This window comes from Papio anubis, chromosome 6 (assembly GCF_008728515.1).
Source record: "Papio anubis isolate 15944 chromosome 6, Panubis1.0, whole genome shotgun sequence".
In the NCBI taxonomy this organism is placed as follows: domain Eukaryota; kingdom Metazoa; phylum Chordata; class Mammalia; order Primates; family Cercopithecidae; genus Papio; species Papio anubis.
Window position 1 is genome coordinate 78325861 of NC_044981.1, and position 21852 is coordinate 78347712.

At 37.2% G+C, this 21852-nt stretch overlaps 2 protein-coding genes across 20 annotated transcripts in view; one reads left to right on the plus strand and one right to left on the minus strand.

The window, feature by feature from the left end:
* DOP1A (DOP1 leucine zipper like protein A) overlaps positions 1-11448 on the plus strand; it is a 105640-nt gene extending 94192 nt beyond the window's left edge. For 8 of the 14 annotated variants that reach the window (XM_021937525.2, XM_021937532.2, XM_021937533.2 and 5 more), the window contains 6 exons: positions 127-263; positions 1542-1597; positions 2784-2948; positions 5784-5913; positions 7645-7704; positions 10837-11448. In XM_021937525.2, coding sequence (XP_021793217.1) covers positions 127-263; positions 1542-1597; positions 2784-2948; positions 5784-5913; positions 7645-7704; positions 10837-11142 — 854 coding nt within the window. In that variant the 3' untranslated portion in view covers positions 11143-11448. Of the gene's footprint in view, positions 1-126; positions 264-1541; positions 1598-2783; positions 2949-5783; positions 5914-7644; positions 7705-10836 lie in introns of those variants that run through there. The other 6 variants (XM_021937530.2, XM_021937529.2, XM_021937531.2 and 3 more) reach the window with 4 other exon arrangements.
* Positions 7857-21852, minus strand: part of PGM3 (phosphoglucomutase 3) — a 29536-nt gene continuing 15540 nt past the window's right edge. For 3 of the 6 annotated variants that reach the window (XM_021937537.2, XM_021937538.2, XM_021937541.2), the window contains exons 9-13: positions 19143-19241; positions 17540-17653; positions 15145-15267; positions 13265-13438; positions 7857-12299 (exon numbers count right to left, since the gene is read on the minus strand). In XM_021937537.2, the coding sequence (XP_021793229.1) occupies positions 12210-12299; positions 13265-13438; positions 15145-15267; positions 17540-17653; positions 19143-19241 (600 nt within the window). In that variant the 3' untranslated portion in view covers positions 7857-12209. The remainder of the gene's footprint in view (positions 12300-13264; positions 13439-15144; positions 15268-17539; positions 17654-19142; positions 19242-21852) is intronic. The other 3 variants (XM_021937542.2, XM_021937539.2, XM_021937540.2) reach the window with 3 other exon arrangements.

The following is a 21852-nucleotide window of genomic DNA, read 5'->3' on the forward strand; positions in this document are numbered from 1 at the left end:
CAGTTTGGAATTTTGTTTAAGTTTATCCTTTACTACAGATAGTTTGAGAGTACTGGACCAGATTATATAGAAAGTTTTATGTGATAAAGATTATTTAGTACTGAAAATGCTCTGCATTTCTTTCAGAGAGATTGGTTGAGAGTCTTCGTTTGCCACAGGTGCCAACTCTCCATTCTCAAGTGTTCCTGTTTTTCAGAGTATTACTTTTAAGAATGTCTCCCCAACATCTTACCTCACTCTGGCCTACCATGATTACAGAACTTGTGAGTTAATTTTAATTCAGTCAGGTTATAAATCTAAATGATAAAACAGTGATTAGTTTCCATGTGCTTACTAGACACAACAAATATTGGGAGAGAATTGAGCTGTAGGTAAACCAGTTACTGATACTTTTTTACAGTTGAAAATAGTAAAACAAGTCAGATTCCATTTCCATACAGCTTAAATTTACAAATAGGCAACACAGATGGATGGCCAGCTCCTTGTGAATGATTACTTTCTTGGATCTGGTTTAGTGTTTAGTCTGTACTACACTACATTTTTAACTCTCTCGAGGCCTACCGTCCTGACAATAGCAGCTGGACCTATTTACAATAGCTGTAGCAATACCTCTAGTGATCGAGATGGCCGAGCTGGATTTAACTGCTCTGACATATTACATATACTCACTCTTGAAGTGCAGCACCTACCCCAGTTAAACTTGCTTCAGAGAGACTTTCACAGAGATTTTGTAACCTATCAAACAGTAAAACCTTCTCAGGTCCCACCTATACCCTTCTGTTCCCCTCCTCAAACCATACCCAGTCATCCTCATCCTCATCCTCATCAGAATGATTTGGGGAGTTAGGAAAGAGGAATGGGTAAAGAAAGGAAAAGGAATCTATCTCTCTGTAAATCTAGCTTTATAGTTTCCCTGCAAATATAATTGCTTTAATATTTCTTTTATTTTTCCTTTTTTTTTTTTTTGAGATGGAGTCTCGCTCTGTCGCCCAGGCTGGAGTGCAGTGGCGCGATCTCAGGTCACTGCAAGCTCCGCCTCCTGGGTTCAGGCCATTCTCCTGCCTCAGCCTCCCAAGTAGGTGGGACTACAGGTGCCTGCCACCATGCCCAGCTAATTTTGTTTTGTATTTTTAGTAGAGATGGGGTTTCAGAGTGTTAGCCAGGATGGTCTCGATCTCCTGACCTTGTGATCTGCCCACCACAGCCTCCCAAAGTGCTGGGATTACAGGCATGAGCCACCACACCTGGCCTATTTTTCCTTTTTTAATAACTGTAACTCTGTTCCATAATCACTAAAAACAAAAGCTCGCCTTCATCTCACTGGATTTCACCAAATGATTAGCAAGCAATTTCACCAAGATTTAGCTCTATGTGGCTAAATTTGCAGTTTTACCTTCAGAAACTAACTATAATTTAAAAGATTCTGAAAACGTATTCTAAAATTTTTGTGTTAATGAAAATACAACTTAAAGATAACTTGAAAGGATTAAATATCCAGTTTAAACATTTAACATTTATTTCACTTATTTCACCATTTTCAGGTACAAGTATTTTTACTGATGGAGCAGGAACTCACTGCTGATGAAGATATTTCACGGTAATATGTAATTTAAATATATTCTTGTCCATTTTTTAATATCCTGAAATTATTCAGAATATTACTCAGCATCTAGGATAATATAGATAGTATTTTTTTGAATACTTATTTATTATTATGTAATTGATTACATTTGGATATAATGTAATTTCACTTATTCCTTAAGCACTTTAGATTGGATTAAGCCATCAGCATTCATTGCCTTGGGCCTCTAGACACAAATTTAATTTAAAGCAGTACAGTATTGTTTCAGCTGCATGAGTCAGGCTGGTTTTGGTAAGTCAGATCTGGTCTCTGAAATATTGCAATATATAGCCAACTCTGTTATGGTAGGTAACCTGGAACCAGGCTATCCATATGTGCAGATCTTCCAGATGGTCCCAATTTAATGTACTTTTACTCTTTTTAATAGAGGCAGTTTATTAATGTATGACTAAATATAATCTTTTATTTACACAAATTTGTAGATTGAAAAGTTCCTTTAAGACCAAGTTTCTTGAATATATTTTCTTCTTCAGTAGTAGATTTATAAAAAGGATCTCCTGTACTAATAACTGTTTATTATTATAGAGAACTTTCTCATCTTTGCAGAAACTGAGTAAAGAAGTTTCTTGCTTTTACAGTTTTTATATTTCTTGAATGTAATACAAGTTATGTACTACTTTTTTTTTAGACAGGGCCTCACTCTTTTCACCCAGGCTGGAATGCAGTGGTGTGATCCTGGCTCATTGCAGCCTTGACCTCCCAGGCTGAGGTGATTCTCCCACCTCAGCCTCCCGAGCAGCTGAGACCACAGGTGTGTGCCACCATGCCTGGCTAGGGTTTTTTTGGGGGGGTTTTTGTTTGTTTGTTTTTTTATTTTTTGTAGAGACAGGGTTTCATCATGTTGCCCAGGCTGGTCTCAAACTCCTCGGCTCAAAACGTTCCACCCGCCTTGGCGTCCCAAAATGCTGGGATTACAGGCATAAGCCACTGCACCCAGTCTATGTACTGTTTTTATTCTTAAAGAAGAAAAGTAAATTTTTGATTTGAAAATGGTGACATTTCATCATGACCTTGCTTAGCAATTACTGGCACATTTATCTCAGGATGATTATGAAAAATATTGGCTGGCACTTTTAGATCTTTCTAGGAATTCCTGTGAGTAAATGGGTCCAGCTGCTGACAGTCTGTCTCCTGCTTACAGGACTTCAGGGCCCTCTGTGGCTGGTCTGGAGACAACGTACACAGGAGGTAATGGCTTCTCTACTTCATATAACAGCCAGCGGTGGTTAAACCTCTATCTCTCTGCTTGCAAATTTTTGGATTTGGCTCTCGCATTGCCCTCTGAAAACCTTCCTCAGTTTCAGATGTAAGTAAAAGCAAGGATATTAAATGGATATTTTTGAAAGTGCATTTGCTTTGGTCACTGACATCTATGACTAATTAAAAAGATGTTTGTGTAAGTTGAAGTATTCATAATTTTTACTAAAATGTAATTATTTTGGCACAGCACAGTTATTGGAAGTAAATGGTCAATGTGGATATATTAACAGACTATTCAGTCAACAGATTGAGTACCTCCAGATGTGAGACAATGGGGTACATAACTCACATGCTTCAAGTCCAGGGAAGGAGACATACTGATACTATGGTAGCTCATGTACAAGACACACTGAGGCCACATAGCAGAGATCCCTACTAGCTCTGAAGGTCAGAGAAGGCCCTCAGGGGAGTCTTAACCTGAGGTGGTGAAGAATGACAGCTGGGAGAGTGAAGGAAGATAGAGGCAGCTGCAGACGTGATACGTCTGAAGTGTGGAGAGATCAGTATTGCTGGAGCAGAATATTGAGAAGAAGCTGGAAAGGAACTAAACCATGTAAGACCTTGTAAGCTGTGTTAGAGAACTTGGACAGCTAAGGAAAGAAGTGATGTTATTAGGCTTGAATTTTAGAACGCTTATTTTGGCTATGTAGTGTGGAGAATGGACTGGAGATGGGCAAGACTAGAATGAAGGAGGCAGTTTTATCTTAGATGATAATGAATTGAACTGAAAGAAATAGGGGAAAAGTTGATAAAAGTTAATGCTCACAATGCCTTCTTAAGTGGCAAAAATATTTATTTAATTATGGTTTTTCATATATAAATTTTAAAAATAATGGGCAATCTATGTAACATTATCAAAATGTAGTTAAGGTAATATGAGAATTTATCCACGAGATCAAATACGTATTAATTTATAATATTGTGTCTTATTTTTCTTCTGGAATGGAAATAATAGGATAAAGAGTATGCTACTGAGCTTTTTCTGTTTTTTATTTGGACATGCTCCAAAATTTGCTATTTTACAAGCTTACTTTTCATTAAATTTAATGGTAAGAACTAGAGATTACTTTTTTAGAGTCATTCTAGTTCCTTTAATTTTCTCTTCTACTTGAAAACCATATATATCTACTTTTTGATGAATTTCAGTTGTTGGGTATCTGTTACACAGATGTTACTCCTAAGGAATTCCAGAAAAGAATACTAAACAAAATGGTAGGAAAGTGGCCAATATTAACTAAGACACTTACCTTCACAAAAGTGATAACTATTCTCAGGTGCTTTTGGAGGGACATTAAATAGTATGCTCATGATACTGACTCTTTATCTTCCATGACAAGAACCAAAATAAGTTTATCCTCTTTACTTGTCAAGATGTTACTACAAAAGGGAAGGAAACATGCCATTATATTAATTAGTTTTTTTAAAACCTTGTATCTTTCTAAAAATAAAAATCTTTGAAGTAGAAAATGTGAAGATTTTCATAATTATCTTGAAAGAGTAATATCTTACCATGATCCATATTTGGAAAGTTCAAAGTATTTCATAAGTTTCCTATATATAAATTTAAAAGTATCCATGTAACTATAAAGTTTGAGAGATAGCAATGAATTGGCAAAAGATATTTTCAGTGTATATGACAAAAGTCTAAAATGCGTAATATATAAAAATAATCTGGTAGAAAAATGGGCCAATGAGCAACACAGTTAATAATTTATAGGATGGTTTCTAAACATAGGAAAAGCTGCTCAGTTGTTCTCCTGAGTTTCCAATTAAAATTATGGATAACCATCAGAATGGTAAAGATCTGAAAGTTGCTTTCCTTTTAGTAACAGAAGCATTCTTATTCTTGTTGGAAGTATACACTGATATTGTCCAATTGTTCAGAGATTATATTTACCAAAATTTAAAATATATATTCTCTTTAAGCCTATAATTCTGCTACATCTGAGGATTTATCCTGCCTCTATATTCTCAGATGTGCACAAAAATAAATAAGCATTACATAAGGGTATCCATCGTGGTACTTTGTAAGTGCAAGAAATTGGACAATCTAGGACATTGGCTTTGGTGTACTACTATGTTGCTGTTAAAAAGAATGAAGTTTTATATGATGCAGAATTACCTCCAAGATATGAAATTAATATCAAATATATATATCCTACATGTATAATTAAATCAAAACAGGCAGCGATCATGTTTTTTTAAAGGAGAGGGTTGTGTGAATATGTACTCTTTTGGGCATAAACTCTCGGGAAGGACTTACGAAGCTGACAACATTGATGGATCCTATGCAGGGAGGGGAGACTACCTTTCTTTGGTATGCCCATTTATACGGTTTGAATTTTTCCCATGGTCGGATATTACTTATGAAAGACAAAATTATAAAAATTCAAGAGAAGTGCAAAGAAAGCCCTACTTTTCTTAAATTCGTTCAGTTTTTTATTCCTTTACTGTGCAACTAGGGAACATTTGACCTAGTTGAAAAATATGTTGAAAAATCAAGTCTTTGCCACACTGTTATGTTACAGTACAGAGATAAACTAAATGAAAACATGTTCCTTTTAAGAACCTTTTGCCTATTCGCTAATAAGGAAACAAACATTTGTTGAGTACTTGCTTTGTGCTCATGAAAAAAGTAATGATGACTACAAGTTGCGTATTTATTCCTTACAACCTTATGAGGTAGTAGTATCTTTATTTACTGATGAAGGCTCAGAGAGGTTAAGAAACATACCCAAAGTGACAAGGCTACAAGTGGCACATCTGGCATTTGAATTTTTATAAGCAGTGGGGTCATGATCTTTCTACTGCATTATGCCACCTAATCTTAGATGGCACAAAGTCTGTCTTACTGATGCTGATGTCATTATTCTATACATAGGTACCGATGGGCCTTTATTCCAGAAGCCTCAGATGATTCAGGTTTGGAAGTCAGAAGGCAGGGTATACATCAACGAGAATTTAAACCTTACGTGGTACGACTAGCAAAACTTCTTCGGAAAAGAGCAAAGGTATCGCATTCTTTTGTGATTGTTTTGTTTTACATCACTACATGTTGCATTAGTCAGGTATTTATTAAATACTTCCTGGGAAACTGAGAACGTTATCAAGTTGAGCTATTTTGAAAACAAATCCCTGGTTTTAAGAATTAATGTCTGTAAGCCTCATATTTCCAGACATTAGAAAACATACTGCAGTATTTTAAAGGAATATGCGGTTATTCTTTTTTTTGAAGAGAAGAAAAAGGAAGGCTTTTGTACATTAATAACATCTACCTTAAAATATTTTCCCCTCAAAAAAGAAAAACCTTGGAACCATACATGTGAGTACTTAAGACTGTAGTCCTGAACAATCTTCATGTCAAAAACTTGAGAATGTAATACAATGTTCATCTTAACGCCATGATGAGAAACAAAAGTATGAGTTGATTGAGAAAAATGCAATACAAGAGGGATTTTTAGAACGTGTCAGAGTTGTTTCAACAGAACTAATCAATGGGTAAGAAGATTATACATTTTAAATTTGTAAAATATGAGTCAGATTTCATTGAAATCAAGCTAGAACCTCGGTCAGATTAAAGGAAATAATCATTAGCATTCATTCTGTTTATCTGTATGAAATAAAATATATATGCTAAAATTCATTTTCTAAATATTTTTCACTTTCTGATTATAACCTACATTCAGAAATGCATTCCTTATCCTGATCGAATACAGCTATATAACCGAATCTAAAGTTTTACAAAACAGTTCTTGCCCTTAACATGTAAGATATTTTCCTTTTTGTAGTTCACAGTGATGATGCTAAGTACAGATTGCCAGACCCCCCCAACCTGCAGTTTTTAAAACAGTGCTCAAAATTAAACTGGCTCTGACTCATTAATATAAAGCATCTTCTTAGAGAAATTATTTAAGGGGAAAAGTGGGAATTTACTTAAAACATATTATACCATTAAAAAGTGTAGGAAAATAAAATGTGTAAAATATTGTGTCTTATATACTTTTTATCTTTCAGTATGCATCATGCTAATTTATTATAGATCTTTGCCCAAGAACCTACCAGCAGTGAAACTGGTATGCTCGCCATTGGGCCTTTGTTATTAACCTTTTGTCAAATTTTCTTTTACATTCAACAAATTTCAAAATCAAATTGTACAATTTGGGAGTCAGCTAGGTTATTTGGTGAGATCTAGTATGCAGTGTGTGCTTTGAGTGCTCAGAAATTTTCCAGTCTTCTGGAGTCCTCCTAATCAGGCAGCAGCTCTTAAACTGAATTCCGTTAACTACAGAAATGGAATGAAGAAAGTGATTAAAGAGATTTTGCTGGAAGGAATTTACATGAGAAACTTGACTTAAATTCCTAGTTGCTTCTGTAGGAGCTTAATAAAAGGACAGAGATGAGGATGTAAGCTGGGTCCTGAGTTCAGGATAGGACTTCGGTACTTTTCACTTTGATATCTCAGAGTTTGGGCAAGTAATCATGACAAATCCAGAAGCAAATATGACCCCAGGCACATGTCCTTTTCTGTTATGCCTGCATTTCATTGTAATGAGAATTTTTATAAGACCCCCCTTCTTTAAATAATAAATATGACAGTCTTTTGCCCAAAACTTGTCCCACAGAATAAAACTATTTTGATTGAAAGGCATCTTCCCGTCCAAATCACCTTAAACAAGGTCTTCATGGCCAAGCATACTTTTCACTGGAACAAAGGCTGTGAGTTCTCCTCTTTCCTTCCACAGGACAAGGAGGAGGACTTTAAGACAGTGATTTTGGAGGGATTGGAGATGGCCAAGAATCAGGTGAGGGTGGCTGTTTCATGCTTATGATATGGCAGTAAAAGTTGCCAAATATTGAGACACAAACCCAGGTCTGAATGTCAACAAGTACAAGAGAGGTAAACAGGAAGGAAGTCTTTTTCAAGCGTAGACTGGTGAAGTCAAAGGAGAAATCATTTGTATGGAAATGTTTGACTTTATTTAATATTGAGACACAGATAGTTCTCATTAAGAGCATCAGAAACTCTGAATTAAGTGTATTCTTCTTGGTCAAGAGCGTAATAAGTTCTTCTCTTAAAGGCTCATCTTGGTAGGAATATAAACAAAAGGTTACCCCATAGTTCTCTTACATTTGGAAGTTTGCTATATAGAGGGTGCAAGGGTATTCATTTCCCTTCATGACAAAGTCATCTCTGTATGCCTTTTATTGCTGAATTGCAGTTTGATTTAGGGGATTAGAGGTGGTATGGTACCAGTAATTGAGTAATGGTGGAAATGTGAAAGTCAGTCACAGGACTCTCATTGGTGCCAGTGTCATAGTTAAGAAAGAAAGAAAGATAGTTTTATATATCCTATAATCTAGACTGGAACCTAAATAATTGCTAGGAAGCAAACTTAAGTGATAGCTGTTAAGTTTTTTGGTTTTTGACCAGAGATGATGAAGTAGTAGGTGATCTTTTCTTGGTTTGCTCCTGGACTCTTCCATTTTAACATATATTTTTAGTTTGGTGCAAAAGTAATTGCGGTTTGGGACCATGAATTTTAAATCATTATAACTAGGTTCAAACAAATCTTTATTAAAACAATATAGGAACCATTACAATCAACACATTTTTGCCAATGAGAAATGTTTGTTTATTCCTGTAGCATAACAACCCATGCTTCCAAATTTGATGAACTCTTGGAAAGCATTTTCTGCATCCTGCTAGTTGTGGAAGCAGTTTCCCTGCAAAACGTTGCTGAGATGCCTAAAGAAGTGGTAGTTGGTTGGCAAGAGGTCAGGTGAATATGGCAGATGAGGCAAAACTTCATAGCCCAATTAGTTCAACTTTTGAAGCGTTGGTTGTGCGACGTGCGGTCCACTGTTGTGATGGAAAAGAATTGGACCCTTTCTGGTGGCCAATTCCGGCTGCAGGCATTGCAGTTTTTGGGGCATCTCATTGATTTGCTGAGCATACTTATCAGATGTAATGGTTTCACATGGATTCAGAAAGCTGTAGTGGATCAGACTGGCAGCAGACCACCAAACAATGACGATGACCATTTTTTGGTGCAAGTTTGGCTTTGGGAAGTGCTTTGGAGTTGCTTCTCAGTCCAGCCACTGTGCTGGTCATCGCCTGTTTTCGTATAAAATCCACCTTTTGGCACACGTCACAATCCGATCGAGAAATGGTTCATTATTGTTGCATAGAATAGAGAAGATGACACTTCAAAACGACGATTTTTAGTATTTTTTTCACTCAGCTCATGAGGCACCCATTTCTTGAGCTTTTTCACTTTTCCAATTTGCTTCAAATGCCGAACGACCATAAAATGGTCAACGTTGAGTTCTTGGGCAACTCTTACAGTTGTAAGAGGATTAGCTTCAATGATGCTCTCAATTGATCATTATCAATTTCCGATGGCTGGCCACTGCACTCCTCATCCTGAAGGCTCTAGTCTCCTTTGCAAAACTTCTTGAACCATCACAGCACTGTTTCGGCACTGTATGTTCGTCAGCAGTTCCTGGGCCAAATGCATTATTGATGTTGTGTGTTGTCTCTGCTGCTTTATAACCTATTTTGAACTCAGAAAATCACTCAAATTTGATTTTTTGTCTAACATCATTTCCACAGTCTAAAATAAACAGCAAGTAAGTCATTAGCAAAAAAAAAGTGAGAAATGTGCTTAAAATGATGTATAACATAACCACATTTATTTAAGAATGTATTCCAATATAAAACTGCAAATTTCAACAATGCAAAAACCGCAATTACGTTTGCACCAACCTAATTTCCTTTTTCAGGATTTTACTGTAAAATAAGCAACAAGCTGAGAGCACATAGAAGAAAATAAGCTGGATTTTGTATCTGCTTGACCCACTAAGAAACTAGTGATACTAAATTATTAGGTAAACAATGAAAGTTTCTGAGCAACATCTGATCTTAGAAGGCAAACTCCATTTGTTAATATGACAGATTGTAATTCTTCTTCCTAAGTCTTCATGATTTCTTTCTTCTGTCTAGTTCATTGCTTATTTTCATTATCTTTATTTAGTGTGGTATTGTGTCTGTGATTCTGCCCAAGTTCAACCAACCTCAGTTCTCTCATATCTTTCTCTAGACAGAATGATGTCTGTAGCTATGTTTGTGTAATTCAGGTGGCTTCTCAAACTACCCTCTTAATACACAAATTATTTGTGTTTATATTTAGTTGGCAGAGTTTTCACATACCTTCTCATTTGACTTCTCTACTAAAAGTTAGTTTAGATTGTCCCATTTTATAAGTGAGGAACCTTTGTGTATCTTGCCCAAGGATGTCGTTAAGTATGGCAGAGCCAGCACACTAAACCAATTCCTTTGACTCCAGGTCCAGCTTTCCTCCCTGTTGTTTAGCACAACCCAGAAGGAGAGAGCAGTGTCTCTCCTGAGGGATACCTTCCTTTCTCTGTGATGCAGTATTGACAGTAATTATTCACTTTGGATACTGCTACCATCATGGCAAATTTAGGCTATCTAGATAAAAGGGAATTAACTATTTATAATAAAAGGGGATATAAAATGTATAGAGCACTTTGTTCCTTTTTTCTGTAGTCATTTTGTGACCTAGTCCTTGGTTACAGTAGTGAGGGTTCAGAAACCTGGGAGCTTTTTGAGTAAATACAAAGCACAACATAAAACTTTTATGTTTGACTCTTCCTGTTCAAAGCGATTTCTGTTAACTAAGCTTATCTGTGCATTCTAGTTGGGAACTATTACTACAGTGTTAAGACTGCTCCATATAAAACTAAGAAATGGCAGTAAAAGGTCTCAGAAGCACCAAGGGTTTTGATCAGGTCAGGAGTAGAAACGTAATGTCATTTGTATTCATTTCTTGACCAACTGCCAATGTTTGTATCTTTTTAATTTTTCTAACCACACTGTCTGTTAATACCAGTTCACTTTTTGTTTTCTGCAGAAAAATCCAGAGGAAGACAACTCAGGGAGAACGTTGGGTTGGGAGCCAGGGCAATTGCTGCTCACCATCTGCACCGTGCGCAGCATGGAGCAGCTCCTGCCGTTCTTCAATGTGCTCAGTCAAGTCTTCAACAGCAAAGTCACAAGCCGATGTGGAGGACACTCAGGGAGTCCTATCCTCTACTCAAACGTCTTCCCTAATAAGGACATGAAACTGGAGAACCACAAACCATGTTCCAGCAAAGCCAGGCAAAAAATAGAAGAGATGGTAGAAAAAGATTTTCTGGAAGGGATGATAAAAACTTGAGCACCACCAGTGGTTCCATTTAACTTATATGTAAATGTAATTATTTAAAACACATACACTGCTCTGCATTGTATAGTTTTTCCTTTTTTGTATGTAACAGAACACATTTCAGGTTGTATTTAATTTAAATATTTGTATATAAGAGCAAATGTCTGAATGTGGCCTGAATCAAGTTTAAATATTGTTGGCTCATACTGATTATGGTGCCTAAGAGAGCTATATATATACACACATGTAAAGTCCATTGTTTTTATTGTCCTGAGTTGTCTTAAACCTGCAAAATATACACTACCCATTTTTTTTTTCCATTGGTTTCAGGCTTGGTTTAATTAAGATTGGTTGGGGATTTTTCTCTTTTCTTTAGTAACCATGTTCTGGTATCAGTGTGGTGTTCCTTCTCCATCGGAGGCTGGAAAACGTATTATAATTAGTTTTTTTCCCCACATACCTTCACCAAGAGCAGTGAAGAATAACTGAAGGCTGGACCATGCATCCTTATAAGTCTCAGTATGGAAGAGGGATGGACAACCCCCTCTTCACACCTCTGAGTTCCTGATGGCATTAGTCATATAGATTAGTCATATAGGTAAGTCATCTAACAATCTTTCTTAAAACTCTGCAATGGAAAAACTAGTTGTATAAAGTCTTCTCTGCCCTCTCCATTTGTATCAGCAATGGGGGATGCTGCAAAACATCATCTTGCTCATGTGATGGTGATGGCAAAGATATCACAAGGAGTTGGTAATAAGATTTAATTTTCCAGTAGTCTGCATGAATTGTTCCCCACATAAAACTGTACAGTTAGTGACTGACTTGTATACTTAAGCCCCAGTATTTTATATTAGTGAGCCTGAAATTAGAGGTAAATTTCTTTAACAAGTGTAAGGCTTACCTATTCACAAAGAATTATTCTGGTAGTGTTTAAGAAAAACAATCAGATCTAGAGACAATCCAGTACGCTGCATTGTAAACATTATGATTATAAATCTCTTAGTAGGGCCATTATTATTGACAGTTTTGTAAAGACTTGTAAAAAGTCCAGTTTCTCAAGAATATGAAAATTATCTTCAGAAACCTGGTTGGGGTCTTTCTCCAATTCCTCCAGCCAGCTGAAATACTGCCAAGCTCACTTCATGTGCAAGGTGATCTGCACTTTCCTGCAAATTACATTAAAAGAGATTGGATGAGAAAGACATAGCATGTGTCTAACATGGGCAAGACCATGTTACTTGGAATTCTGGGGAAGAGAGGGGTGATTCTTGATTTTGTTTCACTAACAAATTCCAATGAAAATCTTTTTTCATCTTTCAGTAACAAATTCCAAGGCCCTTAAATAAATGGAAAACAGATGAAATTCTTCTAAAGGTAAGTTTTTAATCAATTCAGATTATAAAAATAGCTATCATTCCAAAACTGAAAAAATTCAATAAAACCTTAGTCCACAATTGGCCTAACAGTAAGTATTACTGCCTCTGTTGCCATCTCCTCATCCATCATGGATATTCATTAGACTCTAAGATGGCTTAAGCTTCTGGAAGAAAGCTGCCAAATGTCTCCTCCTGATTCCCTATTCAGCACGCTTAGTCTGCCGTGGCTTTGCAGATACTTTAAGGAGTATGTGAAGAGGCCAAATAATAAAAATCCAGACCACAGGTCTTGACCCCTATCAGGGAAACAGGCACCAAAGTAAAGCTGTCATTTAAAGGAAATATTTTGAAAAACAAATCAAGAGTTCAGAATGCTATCAGTTGACTTAGAAATGAACTATAAAGCTGGTTGTTTTCATAATGTCACAAGATTATATTTTTAAAAGAAAAGGATCATCTACCTTATAGTGCATAAACTAAGTATTTATTAGTTATTCCTGCCATGGTTAAAAATATGATACTTTCAGAAGTCTAGAATAAGTCAAAAATATTTGGGGAAATAAACTGAGTGGATCTAATTTTGTTCAATTTTATAATTACTGCTGGTGAAAATAATTTTGTAGCTTAATGTGAACCTAAAAGGCTCAACAAAATAAAGCCTAATCATCATAGTGAGATTCTAAAAACTATTAAAATAGTTTGCCTCTGTATCACCTAATATTAGGCTCTTTTTCAATAGAACTATCCCAGCTTACTTGTGAGTCTGCTTCTGCATATACTCGGACGACATCTTCTGTACCAGAGGGCCGGACAAAAGCTCGGGAAAGCTTGTACTTCTTCACCAGGTCATTGATTGCCTCCTGTAATCCTGGGGGTGTAACTGCTTGTCTTTCGGCATTGGTAGTGCTAATAACTCTCCTGTCTGCAACCTAAGTGCAAGCATTTCATATTTGTTACATATTACACTTCCTTTCAGAAGCTTAACCTGTTAAACATAAATTCTACGAAAAGTGCCAGACTAAATATAAAATTACATTAAAATTTCTTATTTCTCCCAGATCAGGGTAATTAATTTCAACATTTGTACAACTCTTCTTTTTCTTCAATCTATAAAGAATTACCTTTGACAAAAAATATTTCCACAAATGCTTAGAGTTACCACTAAGATAATGGCCAGTAAATACGACATGACTTTAAGTCCCATATCACACATAAAAACAGGATAAGTGGTAGCCCATTATATAAGAAGGCCGATAAGAATCTCTTAAAATATGCCAAAAATAATCAGAACAATCAACAGCCATCTTTTAGTACCTCCAATTGTCTTTCACAAATTCTGTTGGTGAATGTGTAAACTGACATAAACATGTACAGAAATCAGTGAGCAATTTATCTGAATTCTCTCCCTCAGGAAGTATTCCGTGAACTAAACATAATGCAGAGTAAGTACTTTCACTTGAAATGACAGGGGAGGCCGGGCGCGGTGGCTCAAGCCTGTAATCCCAGCACTTTGGGAGGCCGAGATGGGCGGATCACGAGGTCAGGAGATGGGGTCCATCTGGCTATGCAGTTAGAAACAGTCTCCAACAAAAACACAAAAAAACCAAGCTGGGGTGTGAGACACCTGTAGTACACCAGCTTCTCAGGAGGCTGACAGGAAAATAAATAAACCAGGAGCTTGACAGGCACAGAATCCGGCCCACTGCCTCCAGCCCTTGGTGACAGGCAGGGCTCATTAAAAAAAAAAAAAAAAAAAAAATATGAGGGATCTAGTTTAAGCTTTAAAATAATATTTGGGGCTTAGGCGGTGACTCCACACCCTGCTGTCCTAGCAACAGGAGGCCAAGGGAAAAGGATCAGTCAAGCTCAGGAGTTCAAGACCAGCCTGGGCAACACAGTGAGACCTCGTCTCTAAATAAAATACCCAAAAGAGTATTGGGAGGGGGTATGGAGAATGTATAGGGCAATAACTGAAATCTGCTGAAGCTGGGTACACAAAGTTCATTATGTTGTTTCTCTACATTTATATCTGTTTTTAATTCTCCATAATAAAATCTCTTTAAAAATGTGATGCAGTCATTCATATTATTTATTATATAATAAAGTTGGAAACCAAATACTTCTCAAACAATAGAATGTTAAGTAAATGAACTTAGTTACTCTATAATTTTTTTCAGCTGTAAGATAATACCGTTAGATATCATAAGACCTTCTTTTTTTTGAGATAGCATCTCTGTCGCCAGGCCGGAGTACAATGGCATGATCTCGGCTCACTGCAACCTCCACCTCCCGGGTTCAAGTGATTCTCCTGCCTCAGCCTCCTGAGTAGCTGGAACTACAGGTGTGCGCCATCACGCCCAGCTAATTTTTGTATTTTTAGTAGAGACAGGGTTTCACCATGTTGTCCAGGCTGGTCTCAATCCCTTGACCTCATGATCTGCCCACCTTGGCATCCCAAAGTGCTGGGATTTCAGGCATGAGCCACTGCACCCGGCCCACAAGGCCTTATTTTCTGTGTATCATGTGTGTATGTATAGAATGAAATAGGAAACATTTGTCAGTGAGACATAGAATTGGGATAATAGGTTTTACTTAGCTAATATTCAAAAAAGTTATTTTAAAGTTTCTCTCACACCTGAACTTTAAGTTGTCTGTTTGGAAGATCTGTATAGAGAGCATCCCACTGTTGCACAGTCAAGCCCTTCAGAGCCAAGATTGCCTCAATCACCAGCATGTCAGAAATAGCATCACCAGCTGCCTGCAAAATGGGGAAACAAATGGAAGAAACCACTTAACACAAGCAAATCTTGGAAATAGATGTTTTTCTTAGAAAACCAATCACAGTACAGGTTGAACATCCTTAATCTGAAACATGTTGAGGGCCAAAATAACGTCACAAGTGAAAAATTCCACACCTGGCCTTCTGTGATAGGTCAGTCATGTGGGTATACAACTGCCAGGTGTGGTGGCACACACCTACAGTCCCAGCTACTCAGGAGGCTGAGATGGGATGATTACTTGAAGCTAGGAGTTTGAGGCTGCAGCGTGCTGTGATAATGCCTGTGAACATCCAGTGCACTCCAGCCTGGGCAACACAGCAAGACCTTGTCTCTTAATAAAAAAACAAATGCACTCCTGACCTCACTGTCAGGAATTCAAAACCAGCCTGGCCAACACGGTAAAACTCCATCTCTACTAAAAATATAAAAATTAGCAAGGTGTGGTAGTGGGCACCTGTAATCCCAGCTACTCAGGAGGCTGAGGAAGAACTGCTTGAGCCCGGGAGGCAGAGGTTGCAGTGAGCCAACACTGCGCCACTACACTCCAGCGTGGGCAATAAAGCAAGACTCCATCTCAAAATAAAACAAAAAACCCCACTAAAGGCAGGCCCACAGTTCATTCAGCATCCCCAAGGGAAAAAGAGTCTTTCAGCCTCCTTCAGCTATGATACATCGTTTCCATGCATGCCAGATATGTATCATATTTTTTACTATTAAATACTTGTGTGTGAATAAGTATAAAAAATGTTGCTTATTGACAGCATATAAATTCAGAGTCAGGAATGATGGTGATGCCAAACAACCACAGATTGTGCAATGGATGGCTGAGAGTGACACCTTTGCTTTCTGATGGTTCAGTAGACACAAACTTTGTTTCATGCACTAAATTTGCAGTATTCTATAAAACCTTTAATCGTATGTAACATATATGAAACAAAAGAATTTAGTGTTTTCGACTTGAGTGCCACACCCAAGATGTCACATTATATATATGCAAATATCCCAAAATCCAGTGAATCTGGAACCCAAAACACTTCTAGTCCCAAGCATTTTGGATAAGAGATACTCAGCCTATATCCTATGCTTTCTCACATGCAGCATGATTAACTGAAGTGTTTTTGTGGATGGATAAATATGAACAATGAGATGGAGATCTCCATGGAAGACAATGAAAGGTGTAACAAAGAATACTGAAACTAGCTCTTGAGAAACTTGCCTTTAGTACTCCTTATCTATAAAATGAAATTAGACTGGATAACTCTAAGGCTCAGCCTAACATTCCATCACTCATTTTTCTTTATAATTACATCCCTTTTGAGATATTACCCCACAATGATAGAAAGCATCAAGATAAAATGGAGAAATATGAGCTTCGGTATAAGATATAACTGAAGACAGATCTCTGTTTCTTCACTTATAAAAGGGAATTACAGTAACACCTCTCCCTGTGTTACTGCAAGGATTACACAGTAAGGTATATAAAGTGTCCAATGTGTGCAAGACAGTCAAATAACTGAATCCCTTTCCTCTACCCTGAGTACTGCTTTTCCACTGCCAAACGACACTCCAACCCCAATCCCAACTAACCCACATGTATGTCCTTTGTCAATGAGACAACTAGTTATTTTTTTTTTTCTTTTTGAGACAGAGTCTCACTCTGTCGCCCAGGCTGGAATGCAGTGGCACGATCTCGGCTCACTGCAAGCTCTGTCTCCCGGGTTCATGCCATTCTCCTGCCTCAGCCTCCAGAGTAGTTGGGACTACAGGTGCCCGCCACCATGCCCAGCTAATTGTATTTTTAGTAGAGACGAAAGAGTCACCCTGTTAGCCAGGATGGTCTCGATCTCCTGACTTCGTAATCTGCCGCCTCGGTCTCCCAAAGTGCCGGGATTACAGGCATGAGCCACCGCACCTGGCCTGACAACCAGTTATTTTTACTTAATTTCCTCGAGGTTTGGTTAAAAAAAAATAATAATATGTATGTATACACTGAGTAGCTGAATCTGTGATCTTAGGTAGAAGCTACTCAATATACTTGAAATTTCCCATCATAAGATGTAGGGGAAGGGAAGCATATTAAAAAATGTTCTGTCATTCCATTTCATTATAAATCTCAACTGAATATACCACTATTGCAAGGAAGCCACCAGGCCAGGACGTCTCTAATTTTGTATGCACCCACACTCTGTTCTATCCATCTTCTGAATAAAGTAAAGGTAACCAAGAGTCCACTGCCCCATCAGTTCTGACCTGGTTAAACAAGTCAATAATGTTTTCAAGCATCTTAGCAGCTTTTCTTTTCTTATCTTCCAGTTGTTCTGCTGATTGTTTTATCTTCATTTCAACAGCTGTACTAAACAATGCCTGCAGCAAAAGCATATAAAATCAGTCTCAAAACACTATCCAAAACCTAGTCATAAATACTATTATTCTAGCTAACCCATTTTTCCCTCCTTGTCAATCTGGAGAAACTGAGGGGAAAAATAGTGGCAGCCTTAAAATGTATGAAATTAATGTAAGATCACATTAAAACCCAGAGGATAGTACTAGGGGAAAAATTTTATTTGTGGATTATATAACTGGCTATAAAAATTTAAACATCTGATTACAAAGAAAACACCACCTTGACAAGAGGCGAACACACACAATAAGTTCATGTTTTCCCTTCAACCAGCTAAGTCATTTCTGTGCAACCAGGTTACTTAGAGCCTGTCTGTATCCTTTATACTTTGAAGGAAATAATTCATTGCGACTAGTACAGTTTTATTCTAAAACTTAAGGGTATGAGCTAGGCAAAATTAAGAGTTCCTAGTATTTATCAAAATATGGCAAATAATATGATGGATAGTCATTACAATACATAATTCATCATGCTCCTCAAGAGTCTTACCTCATTTGGAAATACCTTACCCATCTTTTTTATTGCCTTCTAGAGGCCTAATACTGAGCAAGATTAGCATACTATGCTCAACTACTTGATGAAATACATTTTTCTTGATAAAATAAGGCACAGGCTAGTCACCTGTTTTTGTGAAGTTTTAATGGAACACAACCACACCCATTCATTTAAGCTAGATCAGCAGAGTTGAGCAGCTGTAACAGAGACCTTATGGCCTGAACATCCAAAAATATTTACTGTCTACCCTTTAGAAAATAATTTACCAACTTCTCCATTAGATCACTAAAGTTATATCTTAATTGCATTTTGCAGGAACTTATTTTTCCCCTTTTTATATTTATGCCCTCTAAAAGCCAATTTAAATTAATGAGGAAAATTATTCGGCTTAGATTCAAATGTTCTGATAGCCACCTCAAGTGCATTCATTAAATGAGGTGAGTATAAAAACATTTTTAAAATATTCTGAAATTATGAATCTACAAAAAACTACTTAACTATACACTTTAAAATGTAATTTTATGTAAAACATAAATTGAAACATTTTATATGCCTATCACTAGTTACCTTAAATTCATTTTCATTTCTTATTAATTATCAACTTTCCAACACTTTGCAATTCACCATAGCGACTGAATTTTTCTTTTCCTCTCCTATGGCCAGCCGAAAAGTGCATAGACAACATGCTTATAACAAAATTAAGAACTGTAAAGTTAAAAAAAAAAAACTATTCAAAACACCTTAGTGTATCTCTTCACATTGAAAGAAGAATCATTACCAAGTAAAAGAGTATCACAGTTTCATAATACATCAATATATGAGATAACCAAAGGATCTTTTTGTCACATCCAATTATTTCAACAAAGTACAATATTACCTATTATTACCTCCCAGATACAGAAATCTCATTATAAAGAAAAGTGCCACCTAAGGCCAACTGTAATTAAGAGAACTTACAGTGCCATGCCCATTTGCTTCAAAATAAACTCCAATGTCAAACTCTTGAGCCTTGTGGTGCAAATGTTTTACACCAGTCTTAGTGCAATAGACAGGTACCTATAACACATGTATTTAAAGAAATACAGCAATTACTCAGATGTCAAATGTTCCCTGCATACCGAGTATCCCAGAGACACAAAGGGGATCAAAACATACTGGGGCTGAGTCCAGTGAGGAAGACGATTAAGCATTAAAATACAAAATGGTATGTATACAATGGGAGTGTGAACACACTCTGGAAGCACGTGTCCAGGGGTAAAGCACGGTGAGAGAGATGAGGGTCTCCTTATAAGACACGAAAGATTACAAGTGGGGGCGTGACATGACCTAACAGTTTTAGAAAGCTGTTTAGCTACAGTGTGGAGAATAGCTTAGAGCAGAATTGCAAGTTTTTTCTGTAACAGGCCAGACAGTAAATATTTTAGGCTTTGCAGGCCATATGGTCTCTGTCACAATTATTCTGCCATTACAGTGCAAAAGCAGCCACAGACCATACATAAACAAATCAGCATAGCTCTATTCCAATAAAACTTCGTTTACAAACAGCGGCAAGTTCAATGAGAAGGTTAAGAAATGGAATCAGGAGGCTTCTAGGACTAATCCCAGTAAGAAATAGTGGCTGGATCAGCAACAGTGAATAGGGAAAGTCAAGAATGGATGGATCTGAGAGAGCTTTAAGAATGGTTAAGGAAAGACTGATAGTAGAAAAACTGCAAAAGAAAGATCAGCATTCGATTGGATGTAGGAGACCTCAGGAATGGCAAGAGCTAAAAATATTTCATCTGGAAGACAGTGAGTTGAGAAGTAACAGTTTCTTAAACTAGGTTATTTTATCTGTAATAAATGTTTAAGACAGAAAATGAAAATACTAAAGCAATAACCCAAGTACTGTGAAATAACCCAATCCCTGTGACAGGCAGGCAAATGGGTCCCAGATGGAATCCCTTGAATGAGCTTATTATAACCATACATTAAAATCAGGTCATAAACTAGCAGCCTCAAGATATATTTCGTTTTGCTCAGCCACTGTTTCTTTTTTAGGCTTTTTTCCTGGTATACATGTAAATTTTCAGTCAGACACTGTTTCTTTTTTAAAAAGTTGGAAATTCACATGAAAATTCAGATTTCCTGCTTCTCTTGAAGTGTGTGACTACAGTTGACATCATCTGGCACACTTCCCTGTTTTTAGCCACCTGCTGCCCTCATTCACTTTACCTGTCCAAATTCTGCAGGAATCTGACTTTATAATTCCTGCTTTCTAGAGAATGGAAAGGTAACTAAAACTAGTATAAATGCCAGAACTTGAAACGAGGTACAAAAAAGTTGGAGAACTGCTCGTTAATGAGAAAATATAGGCAAACAGGCTTCCAGTTTTGTCCATGAACCCTGGTAACTCTCCGATCAAGCAGTGTGGTGCCAAGGGTGGTCATCTGGTGGACACCAGAGAAATAATTAGAAACAGAAATCTCCCACCACTCCAGAAAACCTCTCCAAAAAAAAAGGGCAAGAAATAGTTTTATTACTGAATAAGTATTAAGCCAAACTGATGTTCAATCACAAGCTAATTTGCTAAGAGATAGCAAAGATAAATGCTCACTCTTTAATATAACCAGCAGACACATTCCAATCCAATTTCCAAAGATAAAAGATGGCTAATGACAAAAATTCTCTCCTTGACCAAACTTCAGTCAGGCTCACCTAAGCCTGACTAGGCGTTGTCCTTAGGCTTGTCTTCCAATAGCCCGATTTTAATAAGAGTCATGCTAAGTGAGCTTAGCGAGAATCCCTCATCCTGATATATGACCACTTGGGACATCTGATCTGAGTTCTTATTCTCCACCATCCCCCAGATAGTATGTGACCGCGCTGGCCTACCTTCAGCAAAAGTCCTGTTAGATCAGTTTAGCCAAAATACCACCCACTTACCCTCATGTTTCCTCTCAGTAATTTTTCATCCACTGACCACCACCTGCCCCTACACACCCTGCTCCTTGGCTATAAAACCCCACTTTTCCTTACTATATTTGGAGTTGAGCCCAATCTTTCTCCTATCACTGCAAAACTCCATCACATTAGTCCCTGTACCTATCACAACAGTCCTGAATCAAGTCTGCTTTACCATTTTAACAAGTGTTATGAATTATTTTTTCTTTAACACTAGTCCTCAAACAGGAAAACTTGACAACACCATTTGTCACACATGTCTATCCTAAACTTACCTGGTAATAGGGATGGCCACCTGTGTTAACCGCCCTTCTCTAAGGGAGTAATAAAACTTTTCGTACCTCTGTGACAGGTAGATAGTTACAAATTGGACCCAAACACCTAAGTTAAACTCTCCTGCGACTGGGAGATAGGTGAGCTATCTTCCTTGATGTTTATATTTGAAGTTGGTGACTCTAGGACCTTAAACAAAAATATTCCTGAGCTGTAAAACTGGCTTATTAGGCCTTTAGAAAGATTGACATTCATTACAAAGGTGCAGAGAAAGAATTCACAAGTTTTCTAAAGGAAAACTCCAAGAAAAGGAAAGAAGTTTTCCTTTTTTCATCAAGGAAACTAAATTTTTTCTTATTTATTTCTCTTTACCTTTACATGAACAGCAGCTCAGCTTCATGCACTACAACATAATCACTTTTATGAAGGCAGTATCTTCCTCACAGAAACA